Source organism: Callospermophilus lateralis, chromosome X (assembly GCF_048772815.1).
Source record: "Callospermophilus lateralis isolate mCalLat2 chromosome X, mCalLat2.hap1, whole genome shotgun sequence".
NCBI classification, from domain to species: Eukaryota; Metazoa; Chordata; class Mammalia; order Rodentia; family Sciuridae; genus Callospermophilus; species Callospermophilus lateralis.
In genome coordinates, this window is record NC_135325.1 from 2,640,941 (window position 1) to 2,664,842 (window position 23,902).

The following is a 23,902-nucleotide window of genomic DNA, read 5'->3' on the forward strand; positions in this document are numbered from 1 at the left end:
AAACTAAAGTGAATGAACCAAAGAGTAGCTTAAAAACCAGTATCTCTTCCAGCTGGGTCCAAAACATGAGGTAAATTTAGACATGTCTCTGAGATATCTATAGAACTGGTGGTTATCAACCTGTGGTATTTTGTCCCTTGGGGGATATTTTGCAATGTCTAGAGACATCTGTGATTATCACAACGGAAAGGAAAGGAGGCAGTGCTGATGGTATCTAGTGGGTATATGGCAGGGATACAGCCAAACACCCTGCAATCTAACAAAGAATTAGCTGGTCAAAAATATCAATACTGCCAAAGTTGAAAAACTCTGTTATAAAAAAAGAAAATATTAGTCTGACCAGTGGTTTGGACTTAGACGAGATATTGCCCCAATTATGGTGGTAGAAATAAGAGGAACCTAGTGGTTCTGCAAACCCCATGTCTGGGTGGTTTAAATAGTCATGCTCCTCCTTGCTCCCCCCTCCCACATCATCTTTGCACTTGGAAACTCCAGGGCTGACAGCCTAGAGTCTCTGTGACTCTATGTTTCCTCCTGCCTATCTCTTCATCTCAGAAGACTCCAGATATAGAATCACTCCATGCAATCAAGAAAAGTATTTTAAGCATTGGAACAAATTGGAATAATTTAAGTAAGTTGATGTATGCACTGCTATAAGGGAGTGGGGAGGGAAAGAGAGGGAACCCACATCATATGCAAACAGTTTTTAGAATATAAAGCAAAAATGTGGTAGTCTATAATGTCAATTATTCAAAGACAAAGACTTTTAGTAACATTAGAAATGGTTTTCTGGAGTTCGTCTCTCTTTTACCTTTGAGGAAATAAATACTATTAATAGGTATTTTCAATAACATATTTTAAAGCAATGTTTACAGCATGTTTTTAGGCTACAGTATGTTGGTGTCTTTGTGATGTCAAGTTCAATGTCTGTTTTTATCTTAGTTGATGCTATTGAGTCCATCTCAGGCTGATCTTGGTACCTCTCATGCTCTTCCCTCTTCCACCAGACCTCTATATTCCATTTTGGAAGAAGACTCAAAATGGTAAGAAAGCCAAGAGATCTGTAAAATTGTTATCTGTGATGTTTGGGGGAAGAACTAAAACCAGCTGGAAAGAATAATACTTAACATTGTATTTTGGCTATTTCCCAGGGGAAAACAGTTTTGTGATATTTCATAATAGAGGTTAATTGGGAAAGCATTTCATATTTTCAGATTAATCAACACTTTCTCTGTCCAACTTCCTACAAAAGTTATATATGTGTGCTGTAGTGAGCAGGGGCAGATATTTGGACTGGAGACATGGCTTCTATAGATCTCATTTCTTCATCCTACATTTTTAGCTTTGAAGCAATACCAATCACTGAAGTTACTTTGAGCTTCATGCAGCATATGGTAGGTTGAATGACTACATAGATAGGACAGGGTGGGATGAATATAGGACTAAGATTCCACCAACCTCCAAGCTTGGGTGCTGTTAAAAAAGAAAAGAGCTGGCAAATAGTTAAAGTGGTACTATCAGAACTATTGTAACAGGGGAAGAGAGACCTCAGTTAGTATAGAACTAGACTCAATTCCAAATATAGCAAGAATAAGTAGGAATTTATAGTCAGGGAGCAGAATGGTGTCAGAGGATAGAAAATTATGGAGAGGAAACTTCAGGGATTAGGAGATTCTGGTTAAACTGATCTGGAAAGATTCTTACTGGAGGCAGGCCAGGGGGATCAGACATTTCCTGGGGAATGGTGGGGGATGAAGAATTTGATCAAATGCTAAAGGTGCTCACAAACCAAGGTATGGGGGAGGATTCTCAAAAAAAAAAAAAAAGAATTCTTGCTCAAATCAGGCAATGCAAAGATGGATGGAGTGGTCCTTAGAGGCTTCTGGGCTTAGAAGAGACTGACTAAAATTTTGTCAAGGAGAGTCTTTGTCAGTACTGGCTTTCCCAATCACTATCTGGGGGGAACTTGTGCCTATCACCAAGGCTTCTGAAGCTTGATTTCTCTGATTATAAAATGAGCATTAGAATATCCTCCTCAATTGCCTTCAGAGCCATTGTGAGTTTCAAATAAAAATGTATTTGTTCAGATCCTCTGCAAGTGGCATGATGCAAGTATAAGCAAACAGGTGTGCCAAAATTAAGTAAGAAAGAGACATTGGTGGCCTTTTCCTGAAATTGTTTTCTCATCCAAATTAGATGTGATGAAGAGTATTCACCAGGAACCCTCTGCAACCTCTGGATCTGAATGTTGGCTCTTGGGCTTATTTTGTATCTAAGATCTTATGAAACGTTAACCATGAGGCTATTCTGCTACAAAGGAAATGACTGTTTATAGTTTCATTTCCTCGAACCCCAGATGTCTATTTTATTGCACACATGTGTGTACAATTGTCTTTGCCTCTTGAGGGATGGCATGATAGTAGTGATGAGAGTCAAAAGAGCTCACATTCTTGACCATTCTTGACCATTCTTGCTTAGATCAAGCATCATGCTAAGGGCTTGATACACATGCTTCTGTTTCAGTCTCAAATAGTCCTGTGAGGTACAGATGAGGAAACTGAGACCTCACAAGAGTAAGGAGCTTGAGGATGTGGCTTGGGCAGCCTGATTCTTTGAAAGGGGGGCCCAAGGTCTCTAAGTTTTTAAATCAAGCCTGGCATGCACTTTTACCCAGCAGACACTCAATAAATGTAGGTTTGATTATGATCTTACTATTTAAGAGAATAGGGGAAGTTGGCACATCTCTCATACAAAAAGACATTAAAAATAATTTTCAAAAGAATAAATATACAGGCTGGGCATGCAGGCACGTGCCTGTAATTCCAGTGGCTTTAGAGGCTGAGGCAGGAGAATCTCAAGTTCAAAGCCAGCCTCAGCAAAAGTGAGACGCTAAGTAACTCAGTGAGACCCTGTCTCTAAATAAAACACAACATAGGGCTGGGGATGTGGCTCAGTGGTTGGGTGTTCCTGAGTTCAATCCCCAGTACCAAAACAGAAAAAAAAAAAAAGAATAAATATACCAGGCCCCCAAAACAGAGAAAATATTCAACCTTACTAATAGACATGTCAGATCCTTTAATCTGGAAATCTGACTTCTAGAAACTCTTCTCAAAGCAATGATCAAGTTTGTGGTGAACCATTTACCAAGTCAGTGTATGCAGCAGGGCAAAGGATGTATCTCAGGTCCCTTGTTGGGGAGGGCTTAATTCATTGTGGTCCACCCATTAAATGGAATCATATGTAACCATTTAAATTCTATTTTTAAGAGGATACTGAATGACATAATAAAATATTCATGTTATAATGTTAATTTTAAAAAGCAAACTAGAATCAGTAACTGTTGTGTATTCCTGATGTTTTTAATGCACATCTTAGATAAGTGCTGGGTGATTACTAAACGTTAGACCATCTGTGAAGATGTTTCACATACATAAATGTGTTACATATTTTAATTTTCACCAAAAAATCCCTGTATTATGATCATTTTACAGTTAGGAAATATGAGTCTTATGAGGCAAAATTATTTATGAAAGTCTGAGAGCTCTTATGAGGTAGAATATGAATTTAACACCAAATCTTTCCACTGACAAAGCCCTGGCTCTTACTAAAATGTTTCTCACTATGTGAAATAGATACAGGGATGGGGAAATCCACATTAGAGGGAAACATATCAAAATGTTAAAGCTAAGAAATTTTTAAAAATAAAAATATTAAGTTACCTTAACTATAGCTAATTTCTTTATGGCTAAATAAAGGGATAGTAAGGTTATCTATTTACTAAATTAATAATTATTTAAAAATTCAAAGTAGCAAGGACTGAAACAACTTACTGAGACCCTGACTCAAAATAAAAAATAAAAAAGGGCTGGGGATGTGGCTTAGTGATTAAGGACCCCTGGGATCAATCCCTGGTACAAAAAAAAAAAAAAGAAGTTTGAAGGGTTTGCTGAAATCAAAAACATCATTACAAATTAATCAACTAGACTCTTCACAGCCTGAGTATAGAACATTTTGACATCAGAAGTTTATCAAAGCTTAGGATTAAGACTGGCAAGCTCTGGCCTATGGGTCATATCAAGCCTGCCATTTGTTTTTGTACAGCCCACAAAATGTTTTTTTTATGTTTTTAAATGATTGAAACATAATGAAGAAAAATTACTATTTCATGATACCTAAAAGTTATATGAAATTCAAATTTAAGTTCCCACAAATTAGCAAGGATGGTGAAATGTAATGGACATCATTATACAAAGTATATGTATGAAGACTTTAAAAAAAGTTCCCACAAATAGTTTTATCATTTTTGTACTTGTTTATATGTTTATAACTGCTTTTGCACTCTGATGGCCAACTTCTCAAAGAATTGGATAGGGAGAGAGACTGTGTAACCTCCAAGGCCTAAAATATTTACTAACTTGCCCTTTATAGAAAAATTGCCCATCTGTGACTTATGGAAAACAGGGGATAAGGTTTAATGTCACATGTGATTTAATATCTTAGGGTCTTTGGTGACTGTTGTAATACATAATAGCTGCTAAATTCCTAATATACATAAAACCACTTGATGTAATTATATTCTTTTCATTTGAAAACTAAATCCATTAGGCTAAAATGGTAAGAAGCAAATGATTTTTAAAAAACTATTTATTTATTTACAATACTGGAGATTGAACCCAGGGCCTGGCATGCGCTAGGCAAATTCTGTACCACTAAGCTACATTTCCAGCCTTTGTTATTTTGAGATAGGGTCTGACCAAATTACTCTGCTGGCCTTGAACTTGTGATCCTCCTACCTCCGCCTTCTGAATCGCTGGGATGACAGGTGTGTACCACCATGCCAGGCTAAGATTCTCCCTTTTAAAAAGTGTGTTACACCATCATACCTCAATTTTTTTATTGTTATAAAATGGGACTTTGATACCAATGGTTTTTACACTTCACAGAGATTAGCCTATGATTAGAAATATTTCAGAACTCTCAAAAAGGGGATATTGGGTGAGAAATCTGTTAGGGAAATTCCTAGTAGAAGTTCAGTGTATAAATAAATATCACTTAAGCAACTTCCCTAATTCAAAGTTCTTGATTAACCCCTAGAGAGACATACAAAGCACAAACCTAGTTAACAAATAATTCAATAACATCAACATATCATGAAAGTAGAAGTCCTCTTCCCCCAGAAAAGGCGTCCCTCATTCCATTCCCCAGAAGAAATTGCTGCTAAAGGTCACTTGAGTAATCTTCCACTTCTCTTTGCAAATACAAACACATGTACATATATTCAATATAAATTGATCATATGCTACATATGATTTTGATACTGCTTTGAAAATCCACTTTATGTTTATAGTCATAGTAGGTCTTGCACAGCTTGTCATGTCAACACCTATAGCTCTACCACATTCTTCTTAGGGAACATTTCATATCCCACTATTGGTGATTTCTCATTTTTAACCATTCTGCCAAATTGATTGGTTGTTATCCAGTTCTTCCCATTCTTACTATTTCAGAGAGCTTAATCAAACTAACAGTCTTACCTGAAGACAATAATGTTTAGTTAATATTATCAAAAGGTGTATTTGCTTGTTTTCCCCTTCTGTGGAATCCTTAAGATGTTAATGGTGTTTAAAACTTTGCTTAGGCCATTTTGAAATGGCAGTAGTTTGAGGTTCTGGAGGGCTATGAAGACCTATTGACTAAACTGCAGATCCACATTATACCATGTGCATTTGCAGTAGATAAGTTTCAGGGAACTCCAAGCCAACAATCAGTCATAGAGTCAGCACACTAGAAAAGGACTTTTCAGGCCCATTAGTTCAACCCCCATAATCTATAGATGAAAAAGGCAAGATTTAAAAGAATTCAGTCAGTAGCTCTAAGAGGCTGAATCCTGGCCTGTCTGTTCACAAGATTGATAACTCCCAAAATAAATAAACGAGGAGAATTCAGATGAATCCTGGCATGGCTCTAATTTGTTACAAGAACACAAGCTACTTGACCTCACTTCCTCATTTTTTGTTTTTTGCCATCTACTAGTTTCCAGTTACATACATCTCCTTCTCATTCCTGATATCACAACCATATATCTCTTACAAGCTTGCAAAGTTTTGAAGATAAAAATGCTATATGCAAAGCACAAAGTTCGTAACATCTTGGTTAAAGTTTCTTCCTGTTGGTAATCATATTTCTACAACTGTAAACATTCTGGTGGAAATATAATATAGATCTAAAATCAGGAGAATTCAGTTCAAGTACAAACTCAAGTCCTGCCACCAAAATGGTGCATCTGAATGAACAGGTTCTGCCACTTTGAAGATTTATTTATTCAAGCTCTTGTTTGCAGGGTGGGCAAGCAGCATTACATTTAGATACAACTAAATGTTATTGTCTCACCATATATTTTCCTGATAACAGAGGAAGTTCTGTTCACAAGAGAAAGTCAGGGCTTCTGGTGACTCAGCCATGGTTAGTAAATGAGCAGGAACGGGGTCTGACTCATCACCAGTCCCCTACTTTGTCTAACACAGTACCTTGCACAGAGTACGTTCCCAGTTCTATTTGTTGAATGATTACATAAGGGTAGAATTTCCTATTATGAAGGTAAAGCTCAAGGTGCCTTTAAGAATATAAATTCATAAATTGCCCCCAATGTAGCACAGCTATATCCTATGTCCATAGGATACAATTCACAAGAAATACAGCATCTGAAAAAATGTCTCTGCTTTTTTCCCTTCAACTTAGTTCTACTCAAAACATAAATACCACTTTTTAATATTTGGAAATTTTATTATGAAAACATACAGTCCTGCCCCCCACACCCCCCTAAAAAATAGGACAAAACAGAAATATTAAAGTGCCAAGAATCACTAATTGAAAAGGAAATTGATTAAACTGCAGATCCACATTATACCATGGGCATTTGCCATTAACTGTCTCAGGCAACTTGAACATAGATGGGTCAAAACCGAGTTTGAATATTGGTTTGAAATTGACTCTCAGATCTGTGCTTCCTCATCAGTAAAACAGGAATATTTACATGCCTTTTCAATTTCAGTGTAAGGGACCAGTGATGCAATAGAAGTAGTGTGTCTGCCTTAATACCTGGCATACAATAAGTAGGGAATAAAAGTCACTATTTTGATACTAACACACACACACACACACACACACACACACACACACAGATTGAAGGCCGCACAATCTGAATTCTACATTTTCCCCTTTAACAAATGATGTGATTTAGTAAGAGAATAGAAACACCTGTGCATACAAAAATTACACACTCCCATTTCTACCATAATTAGTTCACTAATTGAGCATCCAAATTTACCCAGTGTATTTGCATGTGTAATTAGCTATGATTCATCAGCAAAGCCAGGCTTATGTCATGGTGTACTATGCTATTTTACAAATCAAATTACTAAAAGATGCATGACTTTAGGCACTCATTGACCCAAAAAACAGGCAAAACAAAATTACATGGATTGTTTACATCACTTAAAAAATTAGACCTGACTCAGAATGGAACTTTTACATTTTAAAATAATATGATTTGAAGCTAAGTACGTCTGAAGCTGGTTGGAAAGGGGGAATTTCCACACTTAAAAAGTTCCATTGGCATAAAGGAATATTTCACATTTTGAAACCATGCTCTCCAAAAGATCCCTTATGTTAGGAAGCCTCAAAGGTATCTTTCTCTTTAAATAATAAATTTAGAAAGGCTTTGTTCATTGAGCTCATTTCTCCCTCACCTGCTTGATCAGAGCCCAAATTTCTCATTGCAGTTGATCCTGGCATGAGTCCTAGAACGCTAACTTGTTGATATCTTCAATTCCCAGTCTTTCAGCCCAGCCATTCGGGAGAGCTAAGAGACACCTTGTTTGCCATATAACATTCCAAGGGCTTGGGCTCAACTATTGAGCACAGAACAGGACTAGCCTTGTCCTGGTTGTGCCTGTTCCCAGGTGAGACAAATAAACCCTGTACTTCCACTGGTGGTTCAGGATGGAAGGGATAGAACTTCTGAGAAAAAGGGTGAGGATGGAATTTCCCTGATCTCCACTGCCCATACCTTTCTAATGACACCAGCTGCTTTTCTTCTGTGACACTATTTCCACTTCAACCCTTCCTTTAGAGGACCCAGTCCTTTCTAGTCTCTCCTTATCCACTTTATAAAATCTGACCTTCAGAAAAAAAAATCTTTCTAGTGATGATAGTTTAATATGGGACTTCTATGGGATTCTTTTTTTTTTAAGTTTCAAGCTTTGATTTCCTCAGCAAATGCTGATCATGCACTCACTATGCAGCATTATGATGAAGTGTAAATAAGGTGTCTGAACCTAAAGTGTCCCTTGCCTGCAGAGAGATGAAGACAGCACAGTAGAAGGGCTAGAGGGAAGGCTCTGTGCTTAAATTACCTGGAAACTGCCTTGGTGAGTTGTAGCATCTCTGCTTTTCACTTTCTTCGCTGAAAATGAACTTATCTCTTAGAATTGGGAGAAGGAGTAAATGATTTTGAAATTAGCCACATGTGAATGGATTTACAGGCTTTTCAGGTAATCCCACTTCTCCTTGGTAGACTTGGACTGAATTTTCTTCAAGTTAAGTCTATGCACAAGTTTAACACAGCCTAAAATTTTATCCAGATCAGGGGTCTGCAAACTGTGACCTGCAGGCTACATCTGTTCTGCCACCCATTTTTGAAGAACTGAGTTGAGGATGGTCTTGTAATTTGAATCACATTAGAATTACATTCTACGTAGTTACCTAAGTATCTCCATAATATCCTCAATTTCACCTAAAGTATTATGTTTATATAGAAAGTTTGCCAACTCTTGGTCTCGACAAACCTCTAACAGAAATTTCTGGGATGATGAACATATTCTGTATCTGTATCTTGTGATACAGTAACCACTAGCCTAATGTGGCTTTTGTGCAGTTAAAATAGAGTTAGTGTGACTGAGAGACTGAATTTTAATTAATTTAAAACTAAATAGCAACATGTGACTAATGGCTATCACATTAGAGCAGCTCTAGACAACTTGAAATGCAAAGACTTTGTTTTCTGTCTGCTCTCTGGGTTCTGTGCTCCTCACTTTCAATTTAATCAACTATCCTGAGGCTCTTTAAGTCAATGGGGAGGTAACACTCTTAATCAGATTTTTGCCCTGGACTGGCTTTTAATGTCTGCTAGACAATGCTTAATGGAAAGTGCTTGAAAAATGCATGTGGACATAGGCTTATTTTCTCTAAGGCTGCTACTTTGATTCTATCCATTACATCTGTCTTAGTTTGGGAAAAAGTAGTTGGCTTTTTCAACTTAACCAGGCCTCAAATTTTAAAAAGTCATAATCAATTTAGTGTTCAGGCTGCAGGCAGACAAAATCTCTTTTATTAAAGTTCTGTTTCCTTCCAGTTCTTCTTTGAAGACTGGCCAACTTCAGCACTAGTTCATTTCTCTCATAGGACTGCTGAAAAACAGCAAGAAGCTACCAACACATAACCATCATTATGAATATTGCCAAACCATTTCTCCTAGAGTAAAGTTATAGTTGGCATATGTTCTGCCTTCCAAGATTTTCCAGGTGGTAGTTTATGAAGTGTCTTTCAATAGTATAATATGGGCCATCAGCTTTCCATCCTCCAATACCTGAGTCTTTCTTGCTTATAGACTGATGAAATCAACATTAGATAATTTAGATTCTCTCATGGGTAGCAATTTATTTCCAAATTCTATATTGGTTAAAATTAGGTTTGTGTGCCAAGCATGGTGGTGCATGCCTGTAATTCTAGCTACTTGGGAGGCTGAGGTAGGAAGATCACAAGTTCAAAGCCAGCCAGCCTCAGTAACTTTGTGAGGCCCTAAGCAACTTGTTGAGAACTTGTCTCAAAATTAAATAATAATAATAATTTTAAAAAGGGCTGGGAATGTGACTCAGTGGTTAAGGCCCTATGGGTTTAATTCCTGGTACTAAAAAAACTATTAGGTTTGTGTTTGTGCAATGAAAATTCAGTTAGTATTAATGTACCATAACTATTTTCTGCTTTATCATTAACTCCTAGAAATCAGTAATTCAGAACCATTATTTCTATTCTGCTCTATGAGGTCACACAGGAATGATCTGGACACTCTGGATCATCCACCTTGTTGCTTCACTATCCCTAACTTGTTTCCCTCATTTGCATCATCTAAGATGGCTGCCTACAACATCCACATTATAAGAAGCCACATGGAAGTAGATGGGAGGAAGGGGAATAGCTCCATTGTTTAAGGACATGTGCCAGAGATTGCATGCCTCACTTTCTCTCACATCTCATTGACTTAGTCATAGGTTCACACTTAACTGCAGTGGAGTCTGGGAAGTATAATAATTTTACAGAGTGGTGGATGCCCAACTAAAAATGGAGAATCTGTCACTATGAGATGAGGCAAGTGGGGAAAATGTATTGGGAATATATTGCAATTGCTAAACTCTGATGATAATAGAAAGAAGTAATTGTTAATATTAAAAAATACCAAATGGAATAAGAACAACATACATTTAAACTACACATAACACAAGTGTCAGAATCTTGTCTGAAAAGAATTAATGGTTTTCTACATTGTAGACCCCTGTTGATTCCAGAAGTATAACCTGAAGGAACCTTCTCTGAGGGGAATTATTCTCCTGCAGAATAAACATTAAATGAATAAGCCTATAAATCAGTAAGATAATTTCTGAGTGTGCTAAGTAGTATGAAAGAAATAAAGCAATGTAGTATAATGCAATGTATGGCTCTCTGTGTCTCGATTGACTCATCTGTATAATGAAGACACACAGGTTTACAATTCCAAAATCCCAAAGCTGAAAGTTGTGTCCTAACTCAGTTGGAAGCAATATGTCCTGATCTGAGTGGCTCTCTGGGCCCCAATATGTATTATATATACAGGGTATATGTGTCATGTTACCTTCTGAAATCAGTAAAAATCTGAAATCCAAAACACAAAGGTTTTGGATAAGCGACTGAAAACCATTAGAACCCTCTCATTTGGTTATTGTGAGGATTAAATGAGTTAGTATATATAAAGTACTTAAAATGATGCCTGGTAAATGCTGCCTAAGTTCACTACTATTACTATCATCATCACTACTACTACATGGGAGGTTATTTAGATTAGTTGGTCAGGGAATTCTTCTCTGCAGATTGTCACCTGAGCAGACACCTAAGAGGTGGTAATGACCTGGCCATGGGAAGAGAAGGAGAAAGAAAATCTCAAAAAGAGGGAACACCAAGTATCAGGATTGAGAAGGTTACAAGCTTGGCTCCAATGCAGAAATGAAAAGAGGTGGCCAGATGGCTGATATGTATTGAAAGAGGGGAAAGATGGTTCAAGGTTAGAGAGATAGGCTGGAAGCAGAATATACACACAATAAGGAATGGAAAAAACTTTGGATTTCATTCAGAGTGTAATTAGGAAGTCATTTTAGTTGATTGGATTTGTGTTTATAGAGAATGCTCTGATGCTGATTAATGAATGAATTTTAGAGAAGGGGAAGCAGGGAGATCCATTTGGAGTCTACTGCAGGAGACCAGGTAAAATTGAATGACTACTTGGATTAGAAAGGTGGGAGTAGATGAGCAAAAAAGTAGACACGTCAAGAGAAAATTTAGAAGGTGGTAAAAGTTTTCTAATTAATTTTACACTTGAATTTATAACACCAGTATGTAAAAGCTAAAACTTTCAGTCATTGTCAGGTGTGTTAAACCAAGTGGTATGATGCACTCAGTACATACAGGCTTTACAAGAGCAATTCTGTATATCTCTCCCCATCGCACAAGTAGCTTGAAATAGGCCATGGTGAAAATATTTACACCATGGACATTGACACATGCTATGAATCAGGACTTGACAAGTGAGAGCATTTTTCTGGCAGGGGAGAAGGAAGGCCAATCATTTAACATTTATCTGCACACCACTGGTTAAGATGTGACTTTATTTTCTATAATAATACTTCTTTAGTGCCTCCATTTTAATTGATCACAAAAGTACTTAAACTAGAAACACCCTGGGAAGCTTGGTTGGTAATTACTGGCTCAATCATTTCATGTTTTTAAATCAGTTAATTCAGGTATACTCCCACTTCTACCTAGGGTCTCATATATGTTCATGGGAATGGTTTGGGAAGAGAGCACCTGTTTCATGATTGTCCTTTATTCATGTTGGGTTCCTCTGGAATACAGCGTGCCTCCCTGGACCACAATATCACTCTTAGCAGCAGTATCTATTAACTTCAGATAGTATGATCCAAGCACCCATCATGCTTTTTAAATAAGCATAGCCAGGGAAGGGGTCCAAGGCCTGGGAGCCTGTAATCAAGGCCCATGCATAACATTCACTCTACTTCTCTCCTTTCTCTCTTCTAAAATATTTCCTCCTATCTTGACTCATCCTCTCCTCCCTGAGTAGTGAACACTTTCCCTGTACGTTTGAGTAATTGTGATGCTCTAGGAAGATGTGCCATATTTATCTAAGGTCTTCTTGTATCCCCTGGCCCATTACCATATATTCCCAGGTATCTGCATATTAGAGTAACATAGCCTTAAATAATTCTGGTGGATGAAGAAGGTAGGAAAGAGTATGGCAAGTGGGGGGACTTGAAAGTCAGTGAACTTGGGTTTAGCAGTAAGAAAAGCTGGTACAGGAGTTATATCAGGTAGACCTAGACAAGGAGGCAAGGGGAAAAGTTATGGAAGACTTAGAATGCATGATAAAAGCTCATGCTATAAAATGTGAGAATAAAACAGAAAAAGAAAATCATTTTAAAGACTACACAGCAAGACAATCACTGATTAATGTTTGGGAATCTGGATGGATAATGTGGATTGGAAGAGTGAGGGCATAGGAACTAGGCTTTGGAGTAGACCAAGGCCCAGTTGGTGTTGTGTCAGCTAAAATGGGAAAGCAAGGAGGGTGTTGAGAAGTGTAATGGAGGAGGTCAGCTGTAATTGATTAATGGTTTTAATGATGTGGAAGAGAGGACAGGGTTGTGAAAGGTAAAGAGGACAATTTTGTTCCCTTACCTTCAATGAACTTGTGGGTTGCATGTAAAGATGAGTTCAAAAGCCATTTTGAGATCCTTCTGAGCTATATTGCATTGGAGAATAAGAAAGCTGGGGTAAATTTTGCTTATTTACCTCCTTTTAGTGGAATTAAGGGAAATAGGAATTTGATTTATTAGATATCAACATGATTGATTGTCCATTGGGAGTGCAAAATCATTAGTTGAGCCAGAACCTACTGTAGAAACATAGTCTGGATTGTTCCATGTATAATTACTAGTAAAACTAACACCAGCATTTCAAAGTAAAATACTGATAGAAATCCTGAAATATGACTACAAGTTCATGTTTGAACCTCCTTCTAAGGCAGGGCCACTTGAAATTCATATGCTGATCAGCGAAGTTCTTCAGTGCTTCTCATCTTGCCATTTAAGGCTCATTTTTCCAGGATTGCAGTGTCTCCTACTAAACCTAAATGCTCAAGAATCATCTTTCAGGGTAGATTCCTGTGTGTTCCATTTTGCCCATTTTGCCATTTTTTGGTTATGCTTATAATCTCAGCATAATCCTTTATGACTGACCCCCTTATCCCCTGTATGTATCCACTTGATCAATTAAATTACTCTAATTATGGATCACCCAGGTAAATTTATGTAATGTAAACCTAATGGATTGGGAAAAACATTCATCCTCAAATCATTTTGGAGGTGATTTCTGGAATTATTTCCAAAAACAATCCATGAGAAGAACCAGTTTATAGAATGGCAGTAAGGCAGTGCCAAAATGGCAGGAGTGTATTTGATAATCAAATGCCATTTGTTAAGTGGGTGACCTTGGGAAAACCAATTAATATTACTAATCTGTGCCTTAATTTGATAATATAGGGAAAATGGATTTCTTATATTTTCTTATTTAGAATATTATGAAGTTTGAATATTATGAAAGTCTCTTGAAATGTGTACCAGGGCATGGTGAGCAAGTAAACATTAATTGTACTTAAGTCCTTTTATTTTTCCCGTGCTAGGGATGGAACCTGGGGCCTCCCACATACTAGGCAAATATTTTACCACTGAGCTACATCCCTGGCCTGTACTAAAATCTTAATGTGTGGCTCTTTTCAGATGCATATGTATTTTTCACATTCCTTGACCCCCAAAATTTAAGACTTCGATAGCTAATTGTTGACTCTTTCTTGTTGTGGTATTCTATTTAACAACAAATCAGAAAAAGTCTGCTTTTGCACAATAAAAGATATTTTGCTAGAAAGTTAAGGTGCCCAAAACTGAATACGTGACCAAATTATGAAAAACCTCAGTGATTGACAAATATAGTCCTGAGGTGTGCTATTTAGATAGCTAAGAACAAGATCTAAATTGTTTATTTTTACAGTGTAGCAAAAGAGAGGTAACAAATGGGACTTTCAAATTCTGATTATCAGCATATTTTAGAACAATGGTTTGTTCTTTTTTTATATTTTCAGGTGTTTCCAATGTGGACATTGAAGAGACAATTTCTTATCCTTTTAAACATGATCCTAATTTCCAAACTCCTTGGGGATAGATGGTTTCCAAAAACTTTGCCCTGTGATGTCACTTTGGACGTTCCAAAGAAACAAGTGACTGTGGACTGCACAGACAAGCATTTGACAGAAATTCCTGAAGGTATCCCTGCCAACACCACCAACCTCACCCTCACCATTAATCACATAGCCAGCATCTCCCAAGACTCCTTCCATAGGCTGGACCATCTGATAGAGATTGATTTCAGATGCAATTGCATACCTCCTCGAATGGGACCAAAAAACAATGTGTGTACCAGGAGGCTGCAGATTAAACCTAAAAGCTTTAATAAACTCACTTATTTAAAATCCCTTTACCTGGATGGAAACCAGCTTCTAGAGATACCTCAGGATCTTCCTCCCAGCTTACAGCTTCTGAGCCTTGAGGCCAACAACATCTTTTCCATCATGAAAGAGAATTTAACAGAACTTTCCAGCATAGAAATGCTCTACCTGGGCCAAAACTGTTATTATCGCAATCCTTGTAATGTTTCATTTTCAATTGAGAAAGATGCCTTCCTAAACCTGACAAATTTAAAAGTGCTCTCCCTGAAAGATAACAACATCACAGCTGTCCCCACTGTTTTGCCATCTAATTTAATAGAACTGTATCTTTACAACAACATCATTACAGAAATCAAAAAAGATGATTTTAGTAACCTCCACCAATTGCAAATTCTTGATCTAAGTGGAAATTGCCCTCGTTGTTATAATGTCCCATTTCCTTGCACACCCTGTGAAAATAATTCCCCCCTAAAGATCCATGATAATGCTTTTGATGCATTAACGGAATTAGAAGTTTTACATCTACACAGTAACTCTCTTCAGAACGTGCCCCCAGCATGGTTTCAAAAAATGAAGAAACTTAAAGAACTAGATCTTTCCCAAAACTTCTTGGCCAAAGAAATTGGGGATGCCAAATTTTTACATTCTCTCCCCAACCTCATCCAACTGGATCTGTCTTTCAATTATGAACTTCAGGTCTATCAGGCATTTATAAATCTATCAGATGCATTTTCTTCTCTGAAAAAACTAAAGATTCTGCGGATCCAAGGATATGTCTTCAAAGAGCTGACAAGCAGAAATCTCTCTCCATTACGTGATCTTCGTCATCTTGAAGTTCTTGATCTTGGCACTAACTTTATAAAAATCGCTAATCTTAGCATATTTAAACAGTTCGAAGGATTGAAAGTCATAGACCTTTCAATGAATAAAATATCACCTTCAGGAGAAGTTGGCTTCTGCTCTAACTCCAGAAGTTTTGCAGAAAGTCCTTGGCCCCAGGTACTTGAAACATTCCATTATTTCAAATATGATGAGTCTGCAAGGAGTTGCAGGTTCAAAAACAGAGAGGCTCCTTCTTTCTTGCTTTTTAATGAGGATTGCCACATGTATGGGCAGACCTTGGACCTGAGTAGAAATAGTATATTTTTTATCAAGTCTTCTGATTTTAAACATCTTTCTTTTCTCAAATGCCTTAACTTGTCAGGAAATAACATTGGCCAAACTCTTAATGGCAGTGAATTCCAGCCATTAGCCGAACTGAAATATTTAGACTTCTCTAACAATCGACTTGATTTACTGTATTCAACTGCATTTGAGGAACTTCACAAACTGGAAGTTCTGGACTTAAGTAGCAACAGCCATTATTTTCAATCAGAAGGAATTACTCACATGCTTAACTTTACCAAGAACCTAAAGTTTCTGAAGAGATTGATGATGAATAACAATGGCATCTCTACCTCCACTAGTAGGATCATGGAAAGTGAATCTCTTCAAATTCTGGAATTCAGAGGAAACCACCTGGATGTTTTATGGCGAGATGGTGATAATAGATACTTACAATTCTTCAAGAATCTGATAAACTTAGAGGAATTAGACATCTCTAAAAATTCCCTGAGTTTCTTGCCTCCTGGAGTTTTTGATGGTATGCCTCCAAACCTAAAGACTCTCTTCTTGGCTCAAAATAGGCTTAAATCTTTCAACTGGGGAAGACTCCATCTTCTGAAGAATCTGGAAATTTTGGACCTCAGCCACAACCAATTGATGACTGTCCCGGAGAGATTATCCAACTGTTCAAAAAGTCTCAAGAAACTGATTCTTAAGAATAATCAAATCAGGCACCTGACAAAGTATTTTCTAAAAGATGCTTTCCAGTTGCGATATCTAGATCTCAGTTCAAATAAAATTCAGGTTATCCAGAAGACTAGCTTCCCAGAAAATGTCCTTAACAATCTGCAGATGTTGCTTTTGCACCATAATCGATTTCTGTGCACCTGTGATGCTGTGTGGTTTGTCTGGTGGGTTAATCACACGGAGGTGACTATTCCTTACCTGGCCACAGAAGTGACTTGTGTGGGGCCAGGAGCACACAAAGGCCAGAGTGTGGTCTCTCTGGATCTGTATACCTGTGAGTTAGATCTCACTAACTTGATTCTGTTCTCATTTTCCATATCTACAGCTCTTTTTCTGATGGTGGTTATGACAGCAAGTCACCTCTATTTCTGGGATGTGTGGTATTTTTACCATTTCTGTAAGGCCAAGATAAGGGGGTATCAACGTCTGCTATCAACAGGTTCTTGCTATGATGCTTTTATTGTATATGACACTAAAGATCCAGCTGTGACAGAATGGGTTTTTGAGGAGTTGGTGGCCCAATTAGAAGATCCACGAGAGAAACATTTTAATTTATGTCTGGAGGAGAGAGACTGGCTACCAGGGCAGCCAGTTCTGGAAAATCTTTCCCAGAGCATACAGCTTAGCAAAAAGACAGTGTTTGTGATGACGGACAAGTACGCAAAGACTGAAAATTTCAAGATAGCATTTTACTTGTCCCATCAGAGGCTCATGGATGAAAAAGTAGACGTGATTATCTTGATATTCCTTGAGAAGCCCCTTAAGAAGTCCAAGTTTCTCCAGCTCCGGAAGAGGCTCTGTGGGAGTTCTGTCCTTGAGTGGCCAACAAATCCACAGGCTCACCCATACTTCTGGCAATGTCTGAAAAATGCTTTGACCACTGACAATCATGTGTCCTATAGTCAGATGTTCAAGGAAACGGCCTAGTTTTTTGTTTTTTTGTTTGTTTGTTTGTTTGTTTTTTTGTTTTCAAAATGTGACTATCTAACTTACTCAGGAGATGCCTGGTTGCCTGAATTTTCTCATTAATTTTTCACCACAAGACTGCTTTGATATTAGAATTTCCTATGTTGGAGGAAAGTCACCAATGTATGACAAAGAAGTTGGAAAGATGGAATTTATGTAATATATCAAGCCTTCTTTCTTTGTATCTCCATTTACATTTCAGCTTCTCATATCAACTCTTGTATAAAGTACTTTTGGAAGACAGATGGCAAGGAGAGAACATGAGGCTCTGATTCACCTGCAATTATGATTATTAAATATATGCACAATCTTGAATTTAAGAAGAACCATACTACTACTCTTAAGAAGTTGGCATATGGGCTGGGGCTGTAGCTCAGTGGTAGAGCACTTGCCTAGCATGTGTGAGGCACTGGGTTCAATCCTAAGCACCACATAAAAATAAATAAATAAAATAAAGGTATTGTATCCATCTACAGCTAAAACATTTTTTAAAAAGATGTTGGCATGTTCAGAAATAGGTAAAAATACTAAATCTCTATGATACCAAACTGTACCAGAGTGGGTTTAGTGAAATAAAAACCTAGTTAACTCCTCAACAAATTGCTTGCTAGTGCCCCTTCTGTGAAGACCAAATGTTGGTACCACACAGACAGTTACTGCTTTTATGTCTCTTGTTCTTATAGCTTGGGTCTGTTGATGGGTTTCATAGGGAAAGAGAAACATCATTACTATCCATAAACATGGTCTACCTATAGGAGGAAAAATAATTAAAACAATTTACCTTTATGCAAAATGATGTTCTTTACCTTTGATGATAATTTACTTGTGAAGTACTTTTATCTGAACTGCAAAATACTATATCCAAAGTAAATTGGCCTCATCAAATGATCTTTCAAACTACTTTGTTAACTAACACTGTATATTTAAAAGTATCTGCAAACTTGATGCACCAATATTATGTGGTCTTGATGGTAAACCCCAAAAGAGGATGAAAAGGGCATGTATTTATAGTTATCAGAGATGACAATTAGATGGTTGACAACTATACAAATTCCTTTTTATTTTTGAAGACAGGAAAAGAAGAATCAGAGGTTGATAAAATCTTAACATTGAAAAAGTTTCATTTTCAAAAAGAATCAAAACTTTCTTAAGACAAACTGAGTATAAATTCACATGAGTTCAAAGTTTGAAATCTGAAATCTGGCCAACTTGCTTTATTTTATAAAATAAAATTTCTACAAAGTTATCTATGTCATTTGGAAAAATAGCATGCATATATTCAAATCCTGGAGCATTAGCTTAAAGAAATTGCATTTTCCTCATATGTGAAGATGCCAAAAGCTGTACAGTAAATGAATGCATACTATGTGAATTAATATAGTATAGTATATAAATTATCATAGTATCTGAATTACTTGCACAAGACATTTAATCAATTAATAGGAGTACACATTCCCAAAGGAATTTTTGGAATGATAGAGAGGTGATTATGTTGCTAGAGTCAACTATTTCACAGCTTCTAGTAGCTTTGCTGTGCTCAATAGATTTTCCTTTTTTGTGAAAACAAAGATAATGTTGACTTTGGGCCATTATAAATTTTCTATTATTAAAACATAAAGTCATAAAGATTAAGCTATTTTGGTGATTTATAAAATCATAAATCACTTGAAGACAATTTAAACATCTTCTGAAATGGATTAAGAAGAAGGGAAACTAAAAAAATAAGGCAACTCAGAAACCACAGCTTCTTTTGACATGAAGTTAAGTACGGTGGTTTGATGCAGAGAAAACAACCAAGAGCTCACCAATCATGGTTTTTGTTTAATTCCTTTATGACTTTGACAAGTCACACTTTTAAATGAGGGCCCTCTGTGAAGTTTTGTGGGACTGGAGCTGTCCATGGATGGCTCTGATCAAAAGCCATCACCTCAAGGTTCCAAGAGAACATGACTCCTAGGTCCCTCCATAAAGCTCAGAATAAAGAACTTCTCTGCTGACCCACCTCTGGTTGGTTCTACCCCAGAAGGGACTCCTAACTTTTCCATAAATGCTGCTCCACCATCAATATTTGGCCCCCAGGTCCTTTCAACTCTGCCTGCAAAGGTGTGTTCTTCCTGCTGGGATAAATGCTGAACCTGAGCAAGACTTAGACATTTTTAGGATTCAAGCCAAGGGATACGTTGGGCAGGGCATATATTACAGTTGAGGGAAAAGCAAAACAAGTGTTTAAAGTTTTTAGGGGAGAGAAAAGATGAATTTGATTGTAGGCCTATTTCTAAGTCAGGTTCTCTGGGCCCCAGCATCCTGTTTACTTCCAGTAATATCTGTCTGAACCCTCTTAGGTCCAGATGGTCTCTCAATTGTAGTCATGGAGTATAGAGTACATGAAGGGATGTAGTGATCTGAAAATGTGGACATCTTGTTTAATCTCCTAGGAAGCTGTGGTAAAGGTAACAAGGACACACACTCTTCTTTTGAGGAGGTCTTTTCCTCTTCCATAAAACATGCCTTTTGTTTACTTCCTTTTCATCCTAATCCAGGTAAATGAGAAATCCAGGATGCACATCCTGCTAGTTATTTATGGTCCAATTATTAAATGGGGGTGGAGCTGAGGTTGGAGTTTTTCCTATACCTCATCTGCACATGCTTAATAAGAAGAGAAGATTGACTTGGGAAATCACTCCTGCTTGGAATTTTGAGGTGCCAGGTCCCGGAAGCAGTTAGTTATGGGACATGTTGCCAGTTGTATTTGATGAAAGGTTGAGTGCTTCGCCCTAAGGAACACTGTGAACTTATTTGTAGCATCTGAAATATAAATAGCCAGCTGTGTGGGAGGAAAACAACCAAACATGATTGAGGAGACTCAAAAGTTTAAGGACACCAAGCAGAAAATTAATCCATTTAATTGAGTTAATCTAATGAAGAAAACATGAAACCAACCTATTTACCAACCAACACATTGAAGGGGAATCATGTTGGAGAAAAAGTCCCAAGCCCACAAAAAGATTGTAAGGAAAAAAGCCCTGGTGACATAGGGGCCATCCATGCTGGTGAGAATGGAATTATAACAGGGCATTTTTATGCAGTTCTATGTTTTCTTTCTTTCCCACCATCCTTTTTCCTCCCCTTCCCTCTCAGTTTCTTTTTGGCTATAGACACACACAGAAAGCCTCATGAAATGCACAAGAATGAAAAGAAGGCAGCTATACTTGCAGGTGGATTCTTCTGTTTGGAAAGGTGGTCACGTGTGTACTTTTGGTTTAAAACCTCTCTTTCCTCACACACACAGAATAAATCCCCACGTGCTTCAGTGAGCATGACCTTCTATAATTGGCTTGGTGAAAACTTCCTGGGTGACATTGGCTAGATTTTCTGCCACATTCAAATTCATATTTTTCTACTTTCAAGCATGGGAGGTAAGAAACTGGATATGAACTGGTGCTCTGCCTTGGGGATTGTCCTAATCTCAGATTTTAATTCTTTTCTCACATGTTTGTCATGACATTTCAGTGATTTCATTTCTTCATATGTTTATCCTTGCCCCTTCTTGATGACTTATATTAATTAAAGGTTTTAGAAGTGTGCAGAGTTAAACTGACCGTGGAGGTTTGAGTCACAATATCTAACAATAAGCACCCTCTGGAAACAGTCTGGTGGGATCTGGAGAGGAAAAAGGAAGTCCTACTGCCCTTGTGGCAGTTTTCAAATATCCCTTAGTGCCCACCACTGGGCAGGGGGAGGAAGGCAGTTTCTTCCACAGACAACAAATGGCTCTTAATGTTCTTCTGGTTGGTGATGACTCCCAAGGCTAAACCTAGACAGAAATGGCCAACTTGGATGCCACACTGCTCTTTCATGATACACATGATGGCTTAACATCACCGGTGAAGGTAGCACAGTGGAATACAGATTCCAGGGACTTTTGTAACAGTGAATTGCATGAATTGACATCTTGAGCAAACTTTGTAGTAACATCTACATGAACCCATATTTGAGGCCCGTTGACCAGGGGGACCACACTGTTAAGATGTCTTAAGCTGTTTTGGGAGTTAGGGCTTGGCTGTTGTCCGGCTGTTGTCTCTGAGATTGTGAATAACATCTCTGGGCAAGGTTCTAGTGGGGCCCAACACACAGGACTTAGATACCTTGTGTTATGCATTAAACAAAATAGCTTTCAGCTTTTATCTCTCATTTTTAGGACTGAATTTGCCACAACGTAGTTGCCTTTGGATTGAGGCATCATAACCAAAGTTCTCAGTTAACTTATAGCCTGCCAAGGATTATCCTAACACAGTGTACTTAATCATTAGTTGATTATTTTATGAGATGATCAACTCTTCAGAACAGGTCACCTAAGAAAACTGGACACTAGAAGAACATTTTGAATGGGGAGGGCATTTTAAAATAATCCCAATTTGGGTTCCTACTCATGAGAGCAGATCCACAAAGGAAATGACAGACAAGGAGAAACTGAGGAGGATTTTAGGAAGACAGATGCAATATGAAGTCTCTGGGACCCCAACAATGTTATTGAGTGGGGGGATGTCACATATATTATGCAGCAAATGCAAATTAAATGTTTAATTTATTCCATTAAATCTTCATATCACCTCTACGAGGCTAGTATCTTCAGTACCTTCATCTTAAGCATGATGGGTTAACTTAGAGATGAAGGGGCATTAGAAAATGAGCATTAGCTGCCCAAGGTCACAGAGAAACTAAGTGATAACACTAAAGAATTGATCTAACTTTGTCCAAAAGGTCCAATTGCATCTTGAATTCTACCAGGAGCTGATATCAACTAAGGAGCTTGGAAATCATGTAGACTCCAAGTCCCCACACCAGAGATTCTGATAACTAGGCTCAGGAATCTACATTTCTAAAACTAGTGCAGGTATATATGAAGCAGCTCACCTGCAAAGCAATTTTGGAAGTCCAATCCCCCTTCCTTCTGTGTATAAACCTTGGTGCTTGTAGTCCATTGCCAGGGAGTAGAGTTTCACTTGAACTCCAATTGTTCCCCACTGGAAACCTTTGGTGGGGGAATATAATTTAGGTATGACTGGCAATTGTGTTCAAGGCTAAAATGTGAAGATAACCTGGACAAAAACACTGGTGCTGGTTTAGGCAGAGAAAAGGGCAGATTCAGGGTAACTGAATCTCAGTCCCATAATTCCTGATAAATGGAGCTACTACTTACAATTAAGGTGGGAAAGGATATTTTTACCATATTTTTTCCAAATGTCTTACTGAATGAGTAGATACCAGATGTGGTTCTACATATATGTCACAGGGTGCCATCTAGTGGAACGTGAAGCCCTTCATGGGTGCTGATGCTCTGCTTCTAAGACCTTATCTGGGTCTCCAAAGTGGGATCTGGAAAGAAAATACTGTGTAAGAACAGATATAATCATCTTTTCAAAAATATGTTTGTGGCTATTTTTATCATATATCCAGTGTATTAGTACAGAAATTAATAACACATATATCCAGTGTATAATTACAGTAGGGGTGTGTGTTAAATATTGTTGACTTGTGGGGAGACAACATAAAAGGGTGAAGACAACACACCATCAAGGCTTGGTTTCTCCTACTTATTTCCAAGGCTTTTGCTTGATGTCTCAAGATGGAGCTGATCATGCAGGTCCCTTTGCCCACACAGATGTAGATGAGTAACTAAGTTAACTACATGAGTGGCCCTCTTTTCCCCTACAACACTTTTCCCTTTTTTTACAGAACATGCTCCCCCAATATTAAACTGTGTTGGAGAATCAATAGAACCCCTCCTTCATTTTCACTTCTTGAGTGCACTCTCTCATATTTCTGAACAATCCAATCATTAACACTCCTCTCCTACCACTAACTCCCACCACTCTAGAAATGGCATTTTGGAAGCCTGTTGTAGCTTGACAGTGTCTGAGGGTTAGCAAACTTTTTCATCCTCCTCTGTGCCAGTTCATGACAATGGGTTGGGCTTGATCAAGCTGAATGGGCTTGATGCTTGGATGTTTCCTGCCTGCTTCCTGAAAAGTTAATCAAGTCAAAGATGATGGAATGCTCACTTGCTGAAACTGTATGGGTGTGTGTGTATGTGTATCCACATATTTATTATATAATTGTATATGTATCTATACATATATGTTTGTGTATATATGCATATGTAGTTATGCAAGTATGTATATATTTGTGTTTGTGTGCGTGTAT

General features: G+C 37.7%; 1 protein-coding gene across 1 annotated transcript; it reads left to right on the forward strand.

The window, feature by feature from the left end:
- Positions 1–479: 479 nt before the first annotated feature.
- Tlr7 (toll like receptor 7) lies at positions 480–18,298 on the forward strand. Its single transcript, XM_077106772.1, has 3 exons — positions 480–631; positions 943–1,043; positions 14,519–18,298. The coding sequence occupies exons 2-3, from the start codon at positions 1,041–1,043 to the stop codon at positions 17,657–17,659; spliced, it is 3,144 nt and encodes a 1,047-aa protein (XP_076962887.1). The 5' UTR covers positions 480–631; positions 943–1,040; the 3' UTR covers positions 17,660–18,298.
- Positions 18,299–23,902: the final 5,604 nt, after the last annotated feature.